Source organism: Strix uralensis, chromosome 3, assembly GCF_047716275.1.
Source record: "Strix uralensis isolate ZFMK-TIS-50842 chromosome 3, bStrUra1, whole genome shotgun sequence".
Classification (NCBI taxonomy): Eukaryota; Metazoa; Chordata; class Aves; order Strigiformes; family Strigidae; genus Strix; species Strix uralensis.
In genome coordinates, this window is record NC_133974.1 from 108167997 (window position 1) to 108189406 (window position 21410).

General features: G+C 39.4%; 1 protein-coding gene across 2 annotated transcripts in view; it reads right to left on the reverse strand.

The window, feature by feature from the left end:
- SUSD4 (sushi domain containing 4) overlaps positions 1–21410 on the reverse strand; it is a 75735-nt gene that overhangs the window by 13344 nt on the left and 40981 nt on the right. For both annotated transcript variants that reach the window (XM_074864861.1, XM_074864860.1), the window contains exons 3-5: positions 16878–17090; positions 9341–9520; positions 5542–5730 (exon numbers count right to left, since the gene is read on the reverse strand). In XM_074864861.1, coding sequence (XP_074720962.1) covers positions 5542–5730; positions 9341–9520; positions 16878–17090 — 582 coding nt within the window. The remainder of the gene's footprint in view (positions 1–5541; positions 5731–9340; positions 9521–16877; positions 17091–21410) is intronic.

Here is a 21410-nt window from a genome sequence, read left to right on the forward strand (position 1 = left end):
CACTATGAGCAGCTCCTTAAAATGCTCAACTTCCACGCTCATACAGGGTGGCCAGATGCATATCGTTTCTGCGCTCCTGGGTGATGAACAAATTAATTGTCTACAGTGCAGAAACACACAGAATTATTGAATTACTTTTTTTAAAAAATACCTGTCCTTTTAAACTTCTTCATCACACTTGCTTTCTAAAACTTAATCACCCTCAGGGTGAAACACTGTCAGCCCATTTCATCCTTTGGATATCAGGCTAAAGGTGTCACTGATATAAAGGTGTTGCCCAAGTAAAGGTGCTTACAGATATTGTTGGCTGCTGCTATTTGAGCATTTGTTGCTGGTTGTCATTCCTGAATTGCAAGAAGTATTGCTGTAGGCAGTGAGTATATTCTGAAATGCCACTCTAGTCAGAGCTATTAAAAACAAGGCTATCAATGCGTCTTATGTTAACATTAACTCAGTTAACTTGGATGACCTCTTTGGCAGTTGAGCAATATTTAATTTATTCTGCCTCCTGCCTCCAAACTGAGTACGTGTAAACATAGAACAGAATCCTGGTATCTACCTCTCTTAATTTCTTAATACCACAGTGTTTCACAACTTGCTTGTATTGCTGCCCTCTGCTCCCTCTACAGGATTTTTATCTGTTGGAGATCTGCTGCATCAACATTATCTTCCCTCATGATACGCATCAGTCTGTCATGTTGGAATTTATCTAAAATGTCAACAAGGAAACACAGAGAGAATTCCATTTGCACCAATGTAGAGTATCTCAGGTTTAGGATTGCCTACTTTATTCTGACTCCTGAACATAAACTGATTACAGGCCGACTTGTATGTTTTTTCTCAGTGTATTGCTGTATGTTCCATCAAGAATTTAAAATATTTTAAGGGCATAGATTATAAATCTTATAGCTCGTGTCAACCACTGTTTATGGCATTAGCAATTGTTATATAAGAATGAAGGTTTTATAAGGTTTCCTTCAAAGTATCCTGCGTATAATTGGTTAGAAAGTTTATTTTGAAATATTAACCAGCTATGGCATTTCACCTGTAGTATCAGCCTCCTCCAGTGCTCTTTCATGTGCTTTACTTTCTAGGTTCTATGTCAGAATTACCAGAACCTCCCTCTAAGTGTCTGTCCTCAGGTTTATGAGAAGAATAATTTTAAAGCTCTGTCCTGTATTCTTGCCTGTCTTTGCAGAATATTTTTTTATTTGTAGCATATTCTAATGGTTTTAATTTTCATATGACTAACTTTTATTTTTCAGAAATTTCCTGGTGCTCCAAGGTAGGGTTTCTTGGGTTCCCTTGCACTTCTTCTGGCTTTGTTGTGCAATTTTCTTAATTCCTTCATTCTCCTATGTTTCTTCCATAGTTTCTATAATTTTCAGGATCCTTCTGTAATTGGTGGTTGCTTAGCAGTGTATCTTTTCACCTCCCCTCAGAAGGAGGTGTTTTGATATACCAGAGTTCTGAAATGCCTTCAGTTTTCTTCTATGTTTTTCCTCTCTTCTACTTATCAAAACTCCCCTTTGAAGTCTATTCCTCATGTTTGTTTCATTTTAATTTTGAATCTACCTACAAAAATTTGAAATATTTTCTATTTTATATTCTTTCAAGCTTAACCTCAGCTGGAGAATCTGTTGATTCTGGCATGCAGAATGAAGTTTTGATATTGCAATATATCTGATTTCCTTCAGGACTAGCTTTTCTGCTCAGCTGGGATGATGCTGAAACCAGACATTCCATATAATAGGATCATGTCTGTTTTTTGCAAGTTCAATCAACCTGTTTTCCCTTTTAAATACAAAGCTGGGAATTCCCAGTTGCACTATCCATACAACTGCTTTATATTCTAGCATTAGCACTGTAATCAAATTCTTCCAGCCCTTCCTCTCTTTGCCTGTTTTCCTCCCCAGTTCTTTATAAGAACTATTCCTTACATCTTCTTGGAATTCTTCCAAAGGGCATGAAAGATTAAAATACAGAGTCCAGATGGCAAGGTGTGTAATTATATACAGATCATGTTTCCAAAGTACTAATGACCAGGCATTTTTGTTTGGTTTTGGGTTTTTTAAAAATTTTTCCAAATCCTGTGTAATGTCTTTGTTCACATTAAAGTATCATATCATAAACATTTCGAGTTCTAGATGTTTTATTTCACAGAGTTCCTTACTAATATATTTTCAAGTGTTTGTTCTCCTCCAATGTTTTTGGAAGCCATCTGATTTTACAGTTAATGATTATACCCCATGTAGTAATCTTAAATTTAAGGTGTTTTCCACCCATCTTCTGCATATCTGATTTTACAGAAGGCAATCACTAACTTACATCAGTTTCTACAGATAGATGATTAACCCCTAACTGGTAATTAAAAAATAATATAAATTAAAAAAAAAATTTCCTTAGATTTTCATGTATCTTTGGAAGTGTCTAGTGAGTTTCAGTACAAAAGAAAATTTAAAAAACTGCATAATTATGAAATTCCACTAGAAAAAAGGATATTAAGAAAGTTAAAGATGTAAATCGAGGACTTAAAGGAGAAGAAAATTCAGGGTTAAGATGCTTTATCTTATCCTCTAAATGACTGTAAAATTTTCTAGCACTGGTAAAACAATATCATTTCCTCTACCATCATTCTCAGATATAGCTGAACCATTTCAGCTGAAGCTTCCCAAATGATTCAGGTTGAGGGAGACACTCAAAAATCCATCCGAATGTTTTAAATCTGGCAAAGGTACAAGCATTTAAGAAGTGGATCTCATACCAGTAAATGCTTGGCAATCTGAGCTAGAGGCATCCTTATTTGCCTGAGCTATAACAACTTCCCTGATCAGATGCAAACAGCTGTTTCTGAGAAGCAACTGCATAACTCTGCAGTTTTGGCTGCACTTCAGTACCAGGTAACAATTATTATATACGGCTGTGATAAAACAACAGTCATTTTAATTATCAGAAAAATTGTCTTCCCTATCAGCAAAAATTAGTCTTTTGCCAGGGCTGGTGGAAGCTCTGTGCTTGGCAATATTGAGAATAAGACTGGACTGAGCATTAGAAAGCATGCTGTACAATGGGAGCTGAGTGGTCCCTGGTGTAACTATTTAAATGGAGCTACAAACCCTTCATTCAGAATTTATTTGGCCTAACGAAGAGGGAAAAACTCACAAGACTGACATATAGTATTTGTGTGATTACACACACATTTAAGAAATTCCTTCTGTGAAGGTTTCAAGAACATATATCAAAATGAGAAAGCTGTAAGCAGCATTGTTTATAGCAGAATAAAAGGTCTAAATGGTTTACTATAGCTTCCAAACAACCATTTCCTTTTAATCATCACCATATCAAAATACTAAGCAGGAAATGTCATTAGAATAAATTTTGAGTTGATCATGGAAATAAATAAATGGAATGCATTTGTTATTTGCAGATTTCCTCTGTGAAAAATACTGCTTGGCGAGATTATGTCTCACACGTAAAAGGAATGTTGAAAAATGAGTTTGACATCAGGATGCAAGGTGCAGAAGAAAAAATATGCAGGGAGGGAGTTTTGTCTGCTAATTAAGAGTAGTGGATTGTAACAAGATTCCTGGAGACTGGCAGTCCTTGCATAAATCACTTGAACAGACACTTTCAAAGGAGGACATCTCAAGTTGATTTACCTTATCTGGATTTAATTTTGAAGTTTGCCGCATACCAGCTGAAGCATCCCTACAACAGAGTTCCCAAGGGGGGTTGTCAGGGGTGACCTTGTAGTGCTGCTGCTCTTTCCTCTGCCCCAACAGAAGTAGGGACAGCCCCAAAGCTGAGGAGAACCTGCTCCTGCAAGCGTTATGCTCTAGACTTCGGTCTCCTGTGGTTCACTCAATACATGCACAGATGGGACGCCAACATGAAATCACCATGGAAAGTTTTAACATTTAGAGAGAGTAATAAGCAAGCAATTAAAAGGGAGGCTGGATCTAAATCAAAACTCAGGAGGCCTCCCAGATGGCAGTGACTTAGCGGCTGGCATACACTGATCCCCTCTATCACAGATCATCATAGTTGACTGGGGATGATAACTTTTGACATGTTATTTAAAATGTAGAACTTTCAGGGCAGCAGTCCTTATGCCATATTTTAAATTATCAGGAAAAAAGAGTCTCTCCATGACTTTATAATACAAGCAATAAACAATGAGCACATGAGTTTTCCCAGGTATTTTGATAGGAGCTGAAATTCTCACCTGTGTTAAGTGAGGGTAAGACACAAATTTTTCTGTTTCATACACTTCAGTGTCTGTATTTTTATGCTCTTATCTTCCTGAACTGGAGAATTTTAATTTTTTTCAAAACAGTTATGATGTTTGGATTAAGCCTAACAGGGCCCTTCTGATTTTTTAAATGTATTTTCCATGCTATAAACAACAACAAACAAACCTTCCAAAAATAGCTTACATAGAGCTGATTTGGGATTAATCTTTTATGGTGTGCTAAATGAAAAAAAAAAATCATTTTGCTATGTCATTCCAAAATTGCAGAGGCATTTTTGAATTTTGGAACTTGAATTTTCAGTTAAAAAGAAGGATCAGTTTATTATTTTTGTGCGGTATATGTCACTTTGGTGATGCTGTTGGCAAATTTTTGCTCTTCCAGAATGCTTAGCATTTAGCTCAGTGACATAAGCCTCACATATGAATTCCTGTAATTGCTTTTACCTAAATTCTACAGGCTTGAAATAGAGCAAAAAAGTAGTCCTTTTAGGGGAATGAAATGTAGAGGATGTGTTTGGATTCTAATGACTTCCTAGGATGTTTCATTCAAGATTAGTATGAAGATGGAGGAAGGTAATTCACAAGGTTTTGACAGTGCATAGAGCAATACATTCGGTATCTTTGTTTTAAATGTATGGGATGCAAACATAAATGCACTACAATATCCTCCATTCCAGCGCTGCAGCTATAGTCACAGATTATTCCTTTTGGCCTGGTACAATTTACCTCTGTTTCACACTGAACAGTTTTTATGTTCCTAATCAATAAATGAGCTCAGTCATTTCAGTTGCAAATCCATCTTTAAGGTTAACTACTACGAGAGACAACAAATATTCAAGCATGCAGCATTGTGTAGCACTGAATAATGTTCGCAGCTGGCACAGCCCAAACTAAGAGTTTCTATAGAGTATTTTTTAGTTTTTCATAGATATCTAACTGTATCTATAGAAACTCGGACCATCTGCGCACGAATGTGAATTCTGTAACTTCCTCAGCATTTTCATTAGAAAAGCTGTGAAGAATTTACTCTTTAAGGGCAAAGCAATCATCATTAAGAGCTTCCTCTCTTGCGCTTTGGACACCGAGAGAGCAAATGTTAGTTAGGGAACACCAAGGGCTAACGGTGCAGTGAACCACAGTAGGTTGCATGCAACAAGACCCAGATACACTCTGCATGGCCTGTGGAAACATTACATATAGCATAACTGTGGTTATAGACCTGAGTTAAAATCATATAGAGCATGCTGGTTTTGCAAAATTGAAAGATAAACAAACAATAAGACATTTACCTTCCACGTCAAGGCACCTAGGTGGGCTATCTGACCAGATAAGGTTATACATGCACTCAAGGAACTCTGCCCCTTCTAGTTTATATCCAGGAAAGCATTGATAATACACCACTGTTCCTACGGGGAAGGAGGACTCGAACTCAGATATGTTAATGTAACTATGAGGAAGAACCAATGGCCTCAGGCAACCTGCAAATTAAGAAGAGGGAGGTATCTTTTATTATAAAGTGCTTATCTCAGTCATCTTCATACATCTTGGTTACAATTCCTAAATTGAGGAGTGCGATATTTTTCATCTTCTCTACTATGAATGCCATGCCTGCATGATCTCCCTCAGATACATATGCTTCATTATCCTGCTTCAAACCCTTTCATTGTTTAGCCCACACGCTTTGCTAGCGTGGGATCCTCTCTCAGCAGATCCAGGAAAGGTTTACTGAAAATGACAGCATTTTGTTTCACAAACATTCACTGGTTTAGCAGATGGCAATTTCTTTTTGAGGTAGAATCTTTAATAAATAAAGATTGTCATTTATATAAACCATGAGTTTTATTCCTCCTCTTAAAACTGACAGGCATGTAAACCATCTTTAATATTAAAACTGCTCCTGTGACAAAGTGCACACAACTATAAAAGATTTGCAGACAGAATTGATGATTTTGAAATTCCAGTTTGAGAAAGTCTAAAGACGTGACTTCCTATGAGCAGTCCCGTGATAAACACTGAACGAGGTCTCAGATTAGGTTATCAAAAGTTAAGGTACCTGTTATCACCAAAAATTGTAAATGTAGTCAGAGACTACATTCTACTTCTGGAATTACTTCTGAGGGATTTGTACCATGGGTGGTACTGAGTGGTGACAGTTAAATGGTCACCAACCATATTTGGTGCAAGAAAGAGCAGTGAATTTAATAGATGACATGACTTTATAATGAGTCATTCATATACATTCAGAGTCTGTTTTGAGTGGGTATTTAGATAAGAGTTTGTACTAGAGAAAAAAAAATTCCTCATGGCCTTAGAAATGTCCCTCTGCATAATATTTAATACTGTTGATTTTTTAATTTGCAATAATGTGGAGGAAAGATGATTAGTAATCAGGGAATGAAAAATAATGCTATAAAGTTATGAGGCTAATAGGAACTGCATTATGGCAATCCATAAATAGGTCTCTTGCCACTACTAGGAATTTGTGAAGGATGTTCACACAACTCTCATAATTTTAAGCCTGAGGGGAAACTAAAATCAGCCTGAGAACTTGTAAGATACTGGCATCTAACAGAAAAAGTCTCAGCAGCACTTCAAGTAGTTATTTTCTTGCAATGGTCTTTTGAGGGAGAGGAACAAAAATAAAAGAAAACAACAGAAAAAGCTTGAAAGCTTTTTACAGTACACTGTACTACCAGAGCAATGGTTTTGATAGCTGTTTTAGTAGCTGGTTATCTCCCTGCTCAAATAAAGCTTCAAGCATCCTATCTACTGGCTACTGCTTGTACCCCTGATCAAGGATGCCCCACACATAACACACCAGTTCCTGCAAACTGAGCAGCCCACTGAGCAGGACGATACAAGCACCCTCCTGTGGGACAGAAGGAGCACAGACTGCCTGAGCAAGACCAAGCTTACTCTTCTCTAAACTGTATCAGGGAAAATTTTGTCCTGCTGGTTCAGAATGTTAATGCTTGTTGGGTTCCTTGTAATGCAGGACAGAGAATTACTTGAACTTGTTGGAGAACCAAGGGTTTTGTGAAAATCCCTAGGTCTCCAAACATCTCAAGCTGCTCGAAAACTTCATTTTGACATTTTCTTTGCTAAAGTAGTTCACATCATTTCAGATCAGTAATTATCATTATTATCTCATGGCAAAAATAGTTAGAGGTTGGATTCTTATACGCTCTACAATCCTTTCGCACTGCTACGGCAGAAAAAAAGGCATCTTAGTGTCATGAGACTCCCCTGCCTGTTGTAATCAAAGGGCCATAGAAATGTAATTGTCAGCCAACCTAGTGCAAGTAGACAAGTGGCTTTGGTGTTATTAGTGCTTGACGTAGCAAAAAGAAAATTCTGGAGACAATTTTGGAAGAGGTTTATAGAATTGGGCAAAATATGGCAGATACTTGAATCTGAATTGCCTATTCTCTACCTGCCTGGTAGTTACAGCACTTGGCTCTTGTGCAATTGATTTCTTAACATTTATTAGCACTGCTTTTATTTTGAAAAGCAGTTTTAAAGCTTTTATTTTGAACAGCAGTTATATCAAATCTTGAGTAGCAGCAATTAATTGTATTTCATAGTATAAATACAGCAACAGAAGAAAGTAACAAGCCAAGGGGTACTTGCGGTACTTTTGCTTGCCCAGGTAATACTGGCTGTCACAAAACTTCCACCTGGATCTCTGGCAAATACAGTACCTGCAAATTAATATTTTGATTCATCTCACCTAACTGCAAGAGTCTTAATCTACCTTAATCAGATGTGAGGTGTACCCACTCTCAAAAATAGGCTGTATACTTCATGCTGCCACACATGATGCCATTGCTGATAAGATACCCCAAAACTAGTGTCCACTTTTTTATGGGTTTGTACAAACTCTCCTTTTCTTTTAGCCCTATTCAGATACAATGTGTGCATCTAAAACACTGAGCTAGCCCTGTAATGTGCCTAAATTTCTACATGTCTGTGCCATAGTCTAAGAGAAGACCTTGGGGGACAGTTTGATGTGCCCAAACCGAGGGTCCTAGCTGTGGAGACCCATGAGAACTAAGCCCCTGTAACTTCTGACTCTGGTGCCCACCAAACTCATCACTTTACAGCAGAAACGCCAAGCCCCAACTTTCATGATTCACCCTGCCACTGTCACTCCTAAGAATGTCCCAGCTCCCCTGTCTGCCTGCCCCGACTCTGCAAATTGATGTGATGGTGTAATTAAGTGCCTACAGAGACCTGTCAGCTTTAGGAGACAACATACGGGTTTGAGGAAAGTTAATACTAACCCAGTCGTCTTAGCACAGGCAGTTAAAATCTTGCTATGCCGTTCAGCTGGTCAAGCTTCTTACCAAGATGTGAATTGGTTAAAAACAAGTCAATGGTACTAAAACATGCATGTTAGAAATGTAAAGGTAATAGCAGCCCAGGATTACAGAATTTCCATTCACTAAAGCTGGCTTATCCCCAGCCATTTCTCACAGTCTGAGTGAAGCTGGGATCCCATGCTACTAATATTACTAGTTCTACAGCTAATGGCTTTTCTGGCCAAAATCATTCTTGTGAATACCCTGAATTTTCAGTCAATACCTATGGTTTAACAGACTGTGAATGTGATCAACAACTCTGCTGAAAACTCTGATAGAAGAACAGGTTCCAGCTTCTCTCCTCTACCCCTGCCCGCTGCACAAGGGAAGGAAAGGTAAATTGCAGCTAGAAGCTTAAATCTTTCCAGAAATTAATTGGTGCAAAAATGTCAATTGCCCATCAGATCTTTTGCTGAACTTCTGATTGATTTAACCCTGATTTTTTTTTGTTAAATGCAATGCATCTGTGTCAGATTTTAGACTAGCAAACAAAAAAGCAATATTTAAAGTAGCATTTTAAGTGTGGGTATGTTCAGAAAGTGGCATCTTCTTTCCTGCAGTAAGCAACAGGGAAGAGAAATCAAAAAAATCTTAGCAGCAGCACTATTCAAATACTGTACAGTAGAGCTTATCAGATCACTGACATCCTTACAACTGTAGAAAAAAATATTGGCAAACTATCACAAGGTGCATGAGCTATAAAACAGGATGTGCTGGTGTACTAAACCTTGACAAATGGGCAGATTATCCCATGTTCCATCGTCTTGACATATTGAAACCATGTTGTCTAAGTCAGGGTAACGGATCTGGAATCCTTCATGACAGCTGATTATTAACTTATCGCCAGTCCTGTATGTCTTGTTATGAATCTCTGCATCTTCAACATGTGGAACAAGGCAATCTGTGACTTCATGAAAAAAAAAAATAGTAACTTAATTAAAAAAACATGGCTAACTATTCGATAATCAAGTTCTTAAGCAAAAGTTATCAGTTAATCTAAGTGCTCTGCTTAAACTGTTTGGAAAATACATGCATTTCAGTAAATATGTCCTTTCCATAGGTAACCATCAGTTACAAAGTCCATAGCACTGTAGTAGAAGCTGATGTGCTACAATAATGGATCATTCCCCCAGACTTTTTTAAACAAACAAAATTAAAAGCGTTTAAGAAGACTTTTTAATTTTGCCCTTCCATTCATCATGTGTGCAAACTACACCGCACAGTCTAACTATTCCAAAGTCCCACGAGAAGGCAGACTCTTTGACAGCACTAAGGACAGGACAAAAGAAAAGATAAAATACAGATATGGGATGAGGAACACAGAAAAACTGCAGTTTTAGCAGAGAGACAGATGAAAATCAGGTACATTTACAAGGGTTTATCCAGATCCATTCCACAGAGTTTGTTATGAGAATGTCTTCACTCCCATCTCATTGATTCTGTTTTAAATCAGGTAATTTTATGTGCCTGAATTCATATGCCTTTAGAGGGCTTGATTTCTAAGGCCCTGAGCAGCATCTCAAGTGCTTGTAGAAGACACTCAACAAGGGAAATGGCTGCAGACCTCTAGTGATACACAGGCATGGGCTCTATTACCTATCCGTGATACATGTATAGGACAGTCCTCTCACTGTATATACTGGGGCCAAAGACACCAAAATATAAAATAAACCCCAGAAGACTAAAAAAATGAAAGATGTTGTGGAAAGTGGAAGGAAGGGGTGAGGCAGGGTAAAAATCCCTCTGCTAATACTGAATAATTAAGAGACAAGCCAAGAGGATATGAAGGAATAATCCAGGTGACTCAAAGTTCATCCTCCTCATAAATGCAAAGTGAGATTAAACAGAAGAGAGGAAAAGATTAAGTATTGGGAAAATATAATCAAAATTATGTTTGTCTGCCAGCAGTCAATCCATGACAGAAATGGTAATAAAAGTTTCCAGGCATCAAAACCTACAAAGTATTTCAAATAAAAGCAAGAGAGTAAAAATATTATAAGCCTGGATTATGTTGGGTTTTTTTTCCCAACACTTCTACCACAAGAGACAATTGACTTCATTTAGGAATGCAATGTTTATAAAAAAGACGACATTTCAGAAGTCCCTTGAGACTTGCATAAAAGAGAAAGTTTCTGCCATTTTCATGGTTAATTTTTGCTAAAGAGGAAGAGGCAGCTCTAAATGTGTATTTAGCAATTAATTGTAGCATGCACAAAGTAAAGCAATAGCAGCAGCTTGCTTGTTTGCTTAGAAGTACAACTAGAAGCAAGATAAACTGTCATTTAGCATAGCTCACGCAAACTACTAAGAGCAAATGCATTTCATAATGTATTTATTTATTTAGGCAAACTAGGGGATCTATTACTCTGAGACTCCATCACTAAATTTTACTAATGTGAAGTTGAAGAGCATTACTTCCCCAGTTAAAACATATTTTCCTTTGTACCTTCCCATTATAGGAATGTTTTCTAAAACACATACTTAGCTAACTTTTAGTATGGGGTCTGGACATACTAGTCAAAAATTTTTCCATTTATCTTGTTACTTTTAGCTCCTTGGCTGCTGCAGCAGGTACCTCCTGCTGCCTGTAACAGGAAGGGCTGGGTGTCTGCCAGGTGGTCCGAGAACCTGCAGCAAGACGTTTTATTAGAATTTATTAATTTATAAATGCCCAAGACTGAGAGGATATGTACCCTAACAGAAGGTTATAAAAATGCACTGGGCTGAGGATGCAGACATCACCTTCAAAAACTGGACCATTTTTTCTCTCTCTCTCTGACAAGTTAATCAGCAAAGGAGACAGCAGAGGATGCCCCATAAGAAATGCCTGATGCTAAGCCTTGAATGCTGTCACGAAGAGAAGAGGCTGCCCTGGGCACCCCTGAGGATGGGATGAGATAGATGGGGATCCTGCTCCATGGCCACGCAGGAGGAGGTTGGAGATGGATGCCAGAAGATAATGTCAATGAACAGCTCACTCTCTTGGCATAACAGCTTTCTGTTGCTATACAAATAAAAGAGGTGTGTATACATACACTGCAGTAAAATATGAGATTTCACTTTCAAAGCGGGGGAAATTGATTCTGTAACAATGATCTATTACAGCGACTTCGTGCCCATTATTCCAAGTAACAGCTATAGATCGAATCATTTTAATCGGCTAGATGTTGGCAGAGAACAGTGATAAGTTGCTCACTGTTCCATCCTTCACCTACAACATCCTGGCTGACTTTGATAACAGGTCTATTATAAGCCCCAGCTAAATGCAAGACCAATGGACCACAGTATTACAGCTCTTTTTGCTGATGCCTTGCGAGCAAATGCTTTCCCACTGGCTGATTTTGTATTGTTTAGCACTTAGTCAGGCATAAATTGCAGTAGCCGTCTCTCCGCAAACAACTGCATTAGCTGGCACAAATTCTGCTTGGAAAAGCTGAGAATAAGTGACTGGATTTTAAAATGTCCTGTCCTAGAAAATAAACTGCTTTATTCTAAGTACTTTTCAGCAAATCTGTGGAAGCTGCTAAACCATTTAAGGGAATACATGGTCTTTAACCAGCATGGAACAGCAACGGCTATGACTTACACTCCTTTCTGGCAGTTTTACACAATCTGCTTATATCAACCATGTGAATATTAAAATGGGACAGCCAAAAGAACACATTTCTTATCTTGCAGAAGCACAAAGAGGTGGGGTGCAGCCAGCAGGCCTGACAGCCTGCCAGGTGCAAGGGCTCATCTTGACCTAACCTTCATGAAGATGCAGCTTTGTACATGAGGAGTTCTTGGCTTTAGCAAACCAAGTGTGTCCTCCATCACAGGAAAATTGGTCTGAAGAGTAAAATTTGTTAAACACTATAGTTATAGTGCTTTAGCTTATGTGCAAATCATGCATCATCTCTCAAAACTGTTTGTTCCAGCCCATGGGGAAGGAGGACCACCTGGACCATAAAGGCAACTCAGAAGGAAGGCATGACCTAGACACTATGGAGATAACCACACCATCCACAGGTACCAGCTGCCTTGGTATGGCTTGTGTCTATTGCAGTTGAACTCTTACCCTCCAAAAACTGTCCCTGGTCCATGATAATCCAGAAGGTGCTTGTAGGAATTGCTTGGGGATTACTGCTTGGCATTGGCAAAAAACATGTCAGGGACCTTTCTAATACTGTAACAGTATGTGCAGTTGCAGAGCAGTGCCCTGGCCCATGCTCTGGCACTGTTTTGTTTACTAGTCTGTATGTAAACTCAAATGCAGAGGTCCAGTGCTCCTGTGTATCTCACTGTGGAGCAGTGTCTGAATTAGCCTTGACTATATCTAACCACAACACCGACAGGCTGGAACAGAAAGGAACAGGGAGAAAGGGTAAAAGGAACATCATGAAGAATCAGTTGAATGCAGGGACAGCTCTTCTGGACTCCGTCCTTTTAAAAGCAAATATTTAAGATCAGTATCACCTGTTTTTTTTCACTAGTGTTAAATCCATAGTACTGTGTTAGTAGGATAGTTCTGTGGATGGCAAACACAGTATTTCAGTGCATATTAAAAAACACTTTCTCTTTATTGTCTTTGTTTGTATTACAACAGTGCACCGAGACTTCACCTAAGATCTGTGGCCATTGTGCTAAGCACAGGTTGCAAAATTCATACAGTGTTTGTAACCAGGTTTAAGAATCAGCAAACACTGGGTAGGACAGATAAGAGATGGAGAAATAAAAATATTTCAGTCATCTCACAGATGCAGAGACAAAAGCAAAGAGAAATGAGTGCTAATGTCATACAGGAAAACTGTAGCCAAACTATGTACTAGTCCACTACTTTCACTGCAGGTTTATTATCCCTGTCAGTAGGAGAACAAGGCACGGAGGACATCTCGAAGGCGTCTGCCTGCAGAAGCACTGGGAGAGAAGGGCACAGCTCTTCGCTTGGTTGCCATCTCCATGTAGACTGTAAATTTAGATTCAATCTCATAGCAAAGAGGTAGCGTTTGTTCCAAGTAGGGTAACAGTCTCAGCAGCCACATTATCACAGTGGGAGAAGATTAGATTAAAGTGTGAACAACATGACATACTGCTCTTAAACAGTAAATACAAAATTCCTACCTTAGAGCTTTGGTATTTATGTGCATAACTCTATTAGAATTGGTGGAAGTTACAGTCACATCATGCAGTAGATCAACATGACAACGTAACTCTAAGCACATAGATTTTTGACAGGGCATTTATTGGGCACCTGGTCATGCAACTTAATTCTCGTGCTGACACTTAGAATCTCCTGCCTCTTAACAAGAGATGACAGACCTATAAAATCAAATTGATTGGATGAAGAGCTTCAGGCAAATGAATTAGTTTTAAAATCAATTACATTCTGAAACAGGTTGCTTTACTTCCTTTAGTAAATAGCATTTGTTTGTGATTGGAGATTGTTCTAGTAAACACGTAACAACAATTAAATGTGCATAACGTAGACATAAAATGATATGTAACCACCCTTAGTTGAATCCAAACTCCTGAGATTAAGTTAAAATGAACTCCAATGTACTGAATGTTTTTACTGCTCAAGCTCAGCTGGCAATATCTGACATTTACATATACTGGGATGAGAGGCGTGTATAGCATACCATAGCACACGTGGCAGCCAGCCCCTGCCTTAAATGGGTAAATGCAACATAAAGTTTATTTTGCCTTGTGATAGCTAATGATGAATGGTAAAACATTAACTTCTTACTTCTCCAGTACTTGCTACAAATTTCAAATTTCTTTTTATATGTCATTACAGAATTTCTGCAATGAGGTCTTTTATGTATGTCATTAGACAGCTGAGAATTACAAACCCTGTTATAATTTCTCCTTAACTGTTCTCCAGATGTGCCATGTTCCTACACAGCCTACCTCCCTGTTGTGCCCCTCGCTCATGATTCTGCTCCCAGTACACAAAAGGATCACTTTAAAAAGCACTTAAGCAGATGCTTAGGTCTCATGGATTGCCACTGAACCTTTGCTTAGTATTTCTTCTGAATCAGTGGTTGTATTGTGCATTGGAAAGAAAAATTAATTCTGTCATCTATTTTTTTTTCCTATTGCTAAACCCTAGGCTTGTTTTAATAATACCTGAGGTATTATTATACCATTAATCAGGAAAGTACTTAAGCACTTGCTTCACTAAATCCTAAATCAGGGTCCTACTCTTCAGTCCCAATAATAAAAAGCATTTTTGTGTATGCCTAATTTTGAGCACAGAACTTTAACAAGACTAATCACATAATTACAGTTATGCTCAAGCTTAAGTGCTTTGCTTGATCAGAACATTGGCTAGCAATCCTTTTTAAATGCTCTGTGCTGTAGAGTAATGATTATCTCTTTAGCAACTGTTGTCACATCATCCATCACATTCTCATCTTCCAATTTCTTTCTTTTTTGAAAACACCTGGCTCAAGTGTTGGTCATACTGATACCAGTGGAAGTTGTGCTGTTGCTGGCATTGTGGTCAGAAACTTCCTCCACAGACTTCCACTGGACTGGGGGGCTTGGGAGGACATTTGAATATTCAGTGAAAGATGTTAATGCTTATTTTAACAACTGCAGTGGATGATACAGGTGCGCATCAAAGATGCACATCGAAATTCCTAGAAGCTACCTGTAGTGGTTAAGAAAACAGATTTTCCAAGCATTATAGCTTTTTCTGGTTGTTCAAATACCCAGTTTAGACATATGCTGCTGTCAATCTACATGTATTTTTTCTTAAATAACCATGAGACAGGGCATTTATGAAAGGGGGCTGTTACAGAAGAGGGAATGATTTTCACACATGCATTATTTTTAAAGGCATCATGTTGTTTCTTTGAAGCTGACCCATGCCACCATTATGACCAGGTGTTACTGGCCCTATGGCCTTGACATTCTACACATCAGCTGTGGTCTCAGTGCATACCATGAGACAGCTCACAACTGTGCCCCTCACAGCTCTGTAGCCTGTGGCCTCACACATGTCCAGGAGCCTGTATTTTGCCAAGACCTCTCCTGCCAACAGGGCAGCTACCTGAAAAACCTCGGACTACTTACCAGCTGCCTCAGGCTACTCTTTCCAGTATCTCATGCACCACTTCCACACAGACCACTGTTTAGGGTTGTTCCCTTCACGTGCACCTCCTGAGCATGGCACTCCCAGGGCCTGCTTGCTCCTGTTGTGGCATGTCCCTTCATGCACTCCTGTCCCGACACAGGATTCTCACACCCATCCACCCATCAGCATAAACAAGTACTTGCAATTTTTATACACGCCGAGTGATGCATGATCCTATGTAGTAAGTGTGTTTAGGAGCCACATAAGTCTTTCACTACTTTTGAATGCAGTCCATATAATTATCTGATTTTAAAAGATGGAAGGCATTCTGAAATAGAATTTATCTTGTTCTACCTTGAAGACAACAAGGCGATGGCTAATGACTTCAGTGGAGAAGTCACGACACTAAAATGTACACACTTGATTTAATTAATACTTTTCATGCCTGTTGATTTTAATAGCTATGTTGACCAAAAATAAATCAACAAAAAGAACAAGTTATATCTTTAATATACTTGGTGAAATAAATTGTTTGTGATGCTTGGATGTATTTTGGCCAAAATTTACAGTTATGATATTCAAATTAATCCTGCTCTATCTAACTCCTAGAAGAAGAAAGTAATTTACCGTCCTAATTATTTAAAACCAAATCCAATTTCAAAAATGTAATACAATAAAAATAAATCCGTTCATGTCATAGTAGTCTGAATTATCTCAAAGTAAACTTCTACTGAGACTTTAAACTTCTGCAGTCCATGCGTATTTGATTGTCCTACTTGAGTCATGCACGTCATAAACAAGAATTGTTTAAAAGTCCTGATTAGTAATATATTGGAGAAAGGAGTATTAAGTGGGCAGCTTTAATAAATTGTTACAGTTTACATATACCGGAGGTTGTTTTTTCTCTCTGCATCAATTTGTAACTAGTTAAAAGGAGGAATGTTTTATCTTTTTTCTTCAGATTTCTTTATGTCCCTTTCAACACATGCATGCGTGCACACACACAGCCTCTCACGGTATAAATTTAACTGACAAATGGGGATTATGGATGGGATGGATAGGAAACTCAAGTATGTGTCAAATGAGACACAGTGAAATGGACTCCAGTCTTTTGTGTTTTGTACCGAGACACACAGACATGGTACATGGACAAGTGAGAAAAAAATGACGCTGGTGAATCGCTTTAAGAAAAGTAACTTACCTTCTTGTAGGCACACAGGTTTATCACTTGGTTTCCAGCTCAGGGAGCCATTAAAGTGTCTCACACAAAGTTTTTTTGAAGTACCATTAAGCCTGTATCCTTCTTGACAATGAAACCGGACTACCACACTTTCAAAGAAAACACCTGCATTGGGTGTCTTGTATCCATGTTCAGGAGCTCCAGGATCAGCACAAGCGTGTAGGTCATCAAACCCTATGTCAGACAAAGACAGAATCAAACTGTGTTCATTTAGTCCACATGCAGCCATAGTCACACTTTTTCTAGGTTTTTCCATTTGATATTTAATCTTAATGGGGGCCTCATATCTTCCATTAATGACCACTAGCAACCCTACTTGTGTACTGGGTACTCCGAACTCGGGAGAGGACAAACCTCCAGCTACAGCAGAAATACTCAGGTGACAGAAATATTCCCATCTTGTCGTGCAGCTACTGAGGAAGCAATGTCAACCACACTCCTCAGCAGCTGACCTGGATAAAAATAAAGCACTTGAGCCAATCTACCAGTAGGAATTGCACAGTAACGTATGTCTAATTACTCTTGGGGACTATGGGATTTTGGAGGTCTGGTACTGTCACTGGAAAGAATAATAATGTGTCAGAAGCAGAAAGGAAGAGGAATTAAAGAAAAGGGCATGAAACCTAGGAGCCATCCAAAGACATAGTAACCACAACAGAAGATGAGCTGCTAGGTACAAAGAGATTTCGAGGTGGGAGGGAGCCCTACCACAGGGAAAAGGGACACTGTGATGTTGGATGTATGTGATCCCCCTACCGTGTTGGCTTGGTGGCCCTACCAAATTCTTAAAATGCTGTTATGGGAGCACTGTATTACTGCATGGATGCCAGAAGGGAGTTTGTAAAGCCTTTAACTTCCACAAAATTAACTGTAAAATAACAAACAAAAACCCAAAAGTTGCAATCATAAAATGTGACTGTTTATCACTTTATCAAACTCATTTCAATGTCATTTGCATAAACTGAAGCGTTTTTTACTGCAAAGCAACAAAGGTTTAGTGCAGCACTGAACAAGTACTGCATACTGAAAGAGCAAATAGCTTTGCAACAGGAACAGCAGGGGGGCAATTAATGCCAGTGGGAGGGATGCCTGGAAAATTTGAAAATCATTGCATTGTAGCTTTAATGTTTTGATTTTAAAAGAATAGTATCAGAGAGCCTCAGCTACTTCCTTCATGATAAGGATGAAGTGCCTCCATGGTACAGTCAGAGATGTGGAAGATATTACAGTAGAAGACTTTTCAAAATAAATCTCCGTTTCAGGAGGCCAAATCATTCCCTCCACCGAAGGGCTTGGTGTGACACTGTGGCAGCCAAATGGAGAGCACTGAAGGTGGTAAAAGGCTCTCGCATTTGAACACTGAATTTCTCCCTTCAGCTACCTGGCTGAAGGCTGCTAGTGGAGAATACACGAAGCACAAGCCAAGTCACTGTGTTGTATGTCCAACTACCTGCCTGCACTAGCAGAGGCAGGGAACACCATTGGGTCACCAGAGAGGATTGCATTTTCCTGACTCCATACATGGCTGATTTTATGTGAGTCCAAGTCACTGCACTGAACTCTCCCACAAAGCTACAATGTCCAGAAGGTGACCTGACGGGCCAGAACCCAGCCCGAATAATTATGTGTCATGCGTGCTGGAGAGAGCCACCACCTTCACCCAGCCTCTGCCCCTCTGCAGTCCTCTGATACCCAGGGCACTTAACCTAAAGAGGATTCACTAGTGTCTCCTCCGTTTGCTGAAGTAGCACAAGAGCAACAGACCATTTGCTCCTATGTGGTTTTACTCCTCCACCCAGTGAAGTTTATCATAGAATCATTCAGATTGGAAAAGACCCTTTGGATCATCGAGTCCAACCATCAGCCCTACTCTACAAAGTTCTCCCCTACACCATATCCCCCAGCATCTCATCTAAACGACCCTTAAACACATCCAGGGATGGTGACTCCACCACCTCCCTGGGCAGCCTATTCCACTGTCTGACCACTCTTTCTGTAAATAATTTTTCCTAATGTCCAGTCTAAACCTTCCCTGTTGCAGTTTAAATCCATTCCCTCTTGTTCTGTCACTAATCACCTGTGAGAAGAGACCAGCACCAACCTCTCTACAATGTCCTTTCAGGTAGCTGTAGAGAGTGATGAGGTCTCCCCTCAGCCTTCTCTTCCTCAAACTGAACAGTCCCTGCTCCTTCAATCTCTCCTCACAGGATTTGTTCTCCAGGCCCTTCACCAGCTTCGTTGCCCTCCTCTGCACTCGCTCCAGCACCTCGATATCCCTCTCGTATTGAGGTGCCCAAAACTACACACCATACTCCAGGTGTGGCCTCACCAGTGCAGAGTACAGGGGGACTATCACCTCCCTACTTCTGCTGGTCACACTATTTCTAATACAAGCCAGGATGTTGTTGGCTTTCTTGGCCACCTGGACACACTGCCGGCTCATGTTCAGCTGCTTGTCAGTTAGAACCCCCAGATCCTTCTCTTCCACACAGCTCTCCAGCCACACCTCCCCCAGCCTGTAGCGATGCATGGGAACTGAAGTGTCAGTGCAGTAGCCAAGTCAAACAAATCTCTGAACTTCACGCCCGCTCATCTGTCGCGTGGCTCAAGACCTCCAGTGCAAATTGCCCAAGACTCTCTATCATTTGCTAACATGATGAACAAGGAGAAATATAGTCATTATGTTCATGGGATTACACACTGTAGGCAACACTTAATAACAGAGAAGGGCTGTCCATTTTTAGGGAAGATAAAAAAGAAGCTTCTTATGCTTCAGGCAGCAAACCCACATCCTTCAATAAAGTCAGTGATGATCTTAATTATTTTCCATTAATCCAAGGGATAACATGACATTTAGCTCAATTTTGTTACTTCAGTAATCTCAGAATTTGCAGTCAAGCAAAGAATATTATAACCCACCTTGAAATATGTATCCTTTCTTACTAGCTGCATCAGGGAAAAGTACACAACTGCCTAACACTATGCCTCTGCAACAACAGATAAAAGAAAGGTCCTGAGGTCACATAAAATTTGCCTGGTAAAAAAAAGAGCCAAGCTCATTTCTCAGTTTTCATTGTTAAATATGCAAAGTTAGAGATTTTGGGACAGTCAGCACAAAACCCAATATAGAAGGCAAGAATGTTATTTTCCCTAGTGCAGCCTAATTCTGTGACCCTACTGCCACTTTTCTGGTGACCTTTCATAAGCAAAGGTTTCCATTCCTCCCAGGGATCATTTTGCAGTAAGTTGGTCTCTTAGGTTCTTATTCTCGAGTGCAGTTTGTGAGCAGACACATCTATCCCCAAGGGGAATTCCCAAGAAGGAACTGGAACACACATGGAAAAATTGAATTATGTACCCTCTAGTTTCTAGAGAGCCAGTAGCCAGCTGTTATTCAGCTACTGAATAAGAGATGACACATGGAATCAGCACAGGATCACTGCTTCCATGCAGCATTTCCATTGCATGTTCCTGAAGCAAGGAAGAAGGAAAATGCCTCAGGGAATACCCAGTTAGGTGGGTTACACATGCAATACAGTAACATTGCATGGTAAGATCATAGAGGCTAAACAAACAAAACCCCAGCCCCATCTTTTCTCCATAGATATCAACAGTAGACTTGACCCAAATCTTAGTCCTACTAAAATCAGTGGGAGTCACTTCTTTTTGAAGCTTCTTTTTGAAGAGGTATATGATCCAGGCACAAAGCAGTGAAGCCAGTGCTGTGCCACCTCTTCCTGTGCTTTGGCTGAGAAGGAGGCAAGGATATGTGCAAGGGACATATAGTGAGGCTGGCTGCTGTGCTGAGGAACCCCCAGTGCACAGAATGCACCGCAGGTGTTTTGAAGGGGTCATTACAATCTAGAGAAGCCAGGAACTGCTCTGGTTTTCACCAGGGTTGCTCCTGGTGCACACAAGAGGTGTGCTGAGTATTTTGACAGTTTATTTATCTGAGAGCTAAGTCCATCAGTCTTTTCCAATTTAAGTATGAAACTTCTGGTACAATATTCAAGAACAACAATGCTGGAACATCCCTGAAAATTGCCATTTTCCAGTTGTCCTTAATGATATCAGACTTGGACCCTTCACATAATAAACCTTTTCATATAATCTCATCTAGTTAAGCTCCACCTTACCAAAAATGACTCAATGCCTGTCTTCAATGAAATAGGGCTTGATAAATTAAGTCTTTTTTTGTCATGATCTTTAGTTTCTTTCCTTTTTCAAAGTGGTGCATTTAAGAGCAGCTACTCAAAGTTGTGATACAGTATTTTTATAATGGCAGGACTAACCTCACGTTATAGACAGGACATCTTTTGCTTTGGTCCCTTTAGAACCTGATAAAACCAGTCAAAAGTTTTCAGCCAGAGCCACAAAGTAAGTCTTTGGAAAGAACCACAAAAGTTACATAAATGGGAAAGCTAATCTTTTAGTTATAATAGAAAGGCATTATCCTGCAGGAAAGAGTATATCAAATAAGATAAAAAAATAACT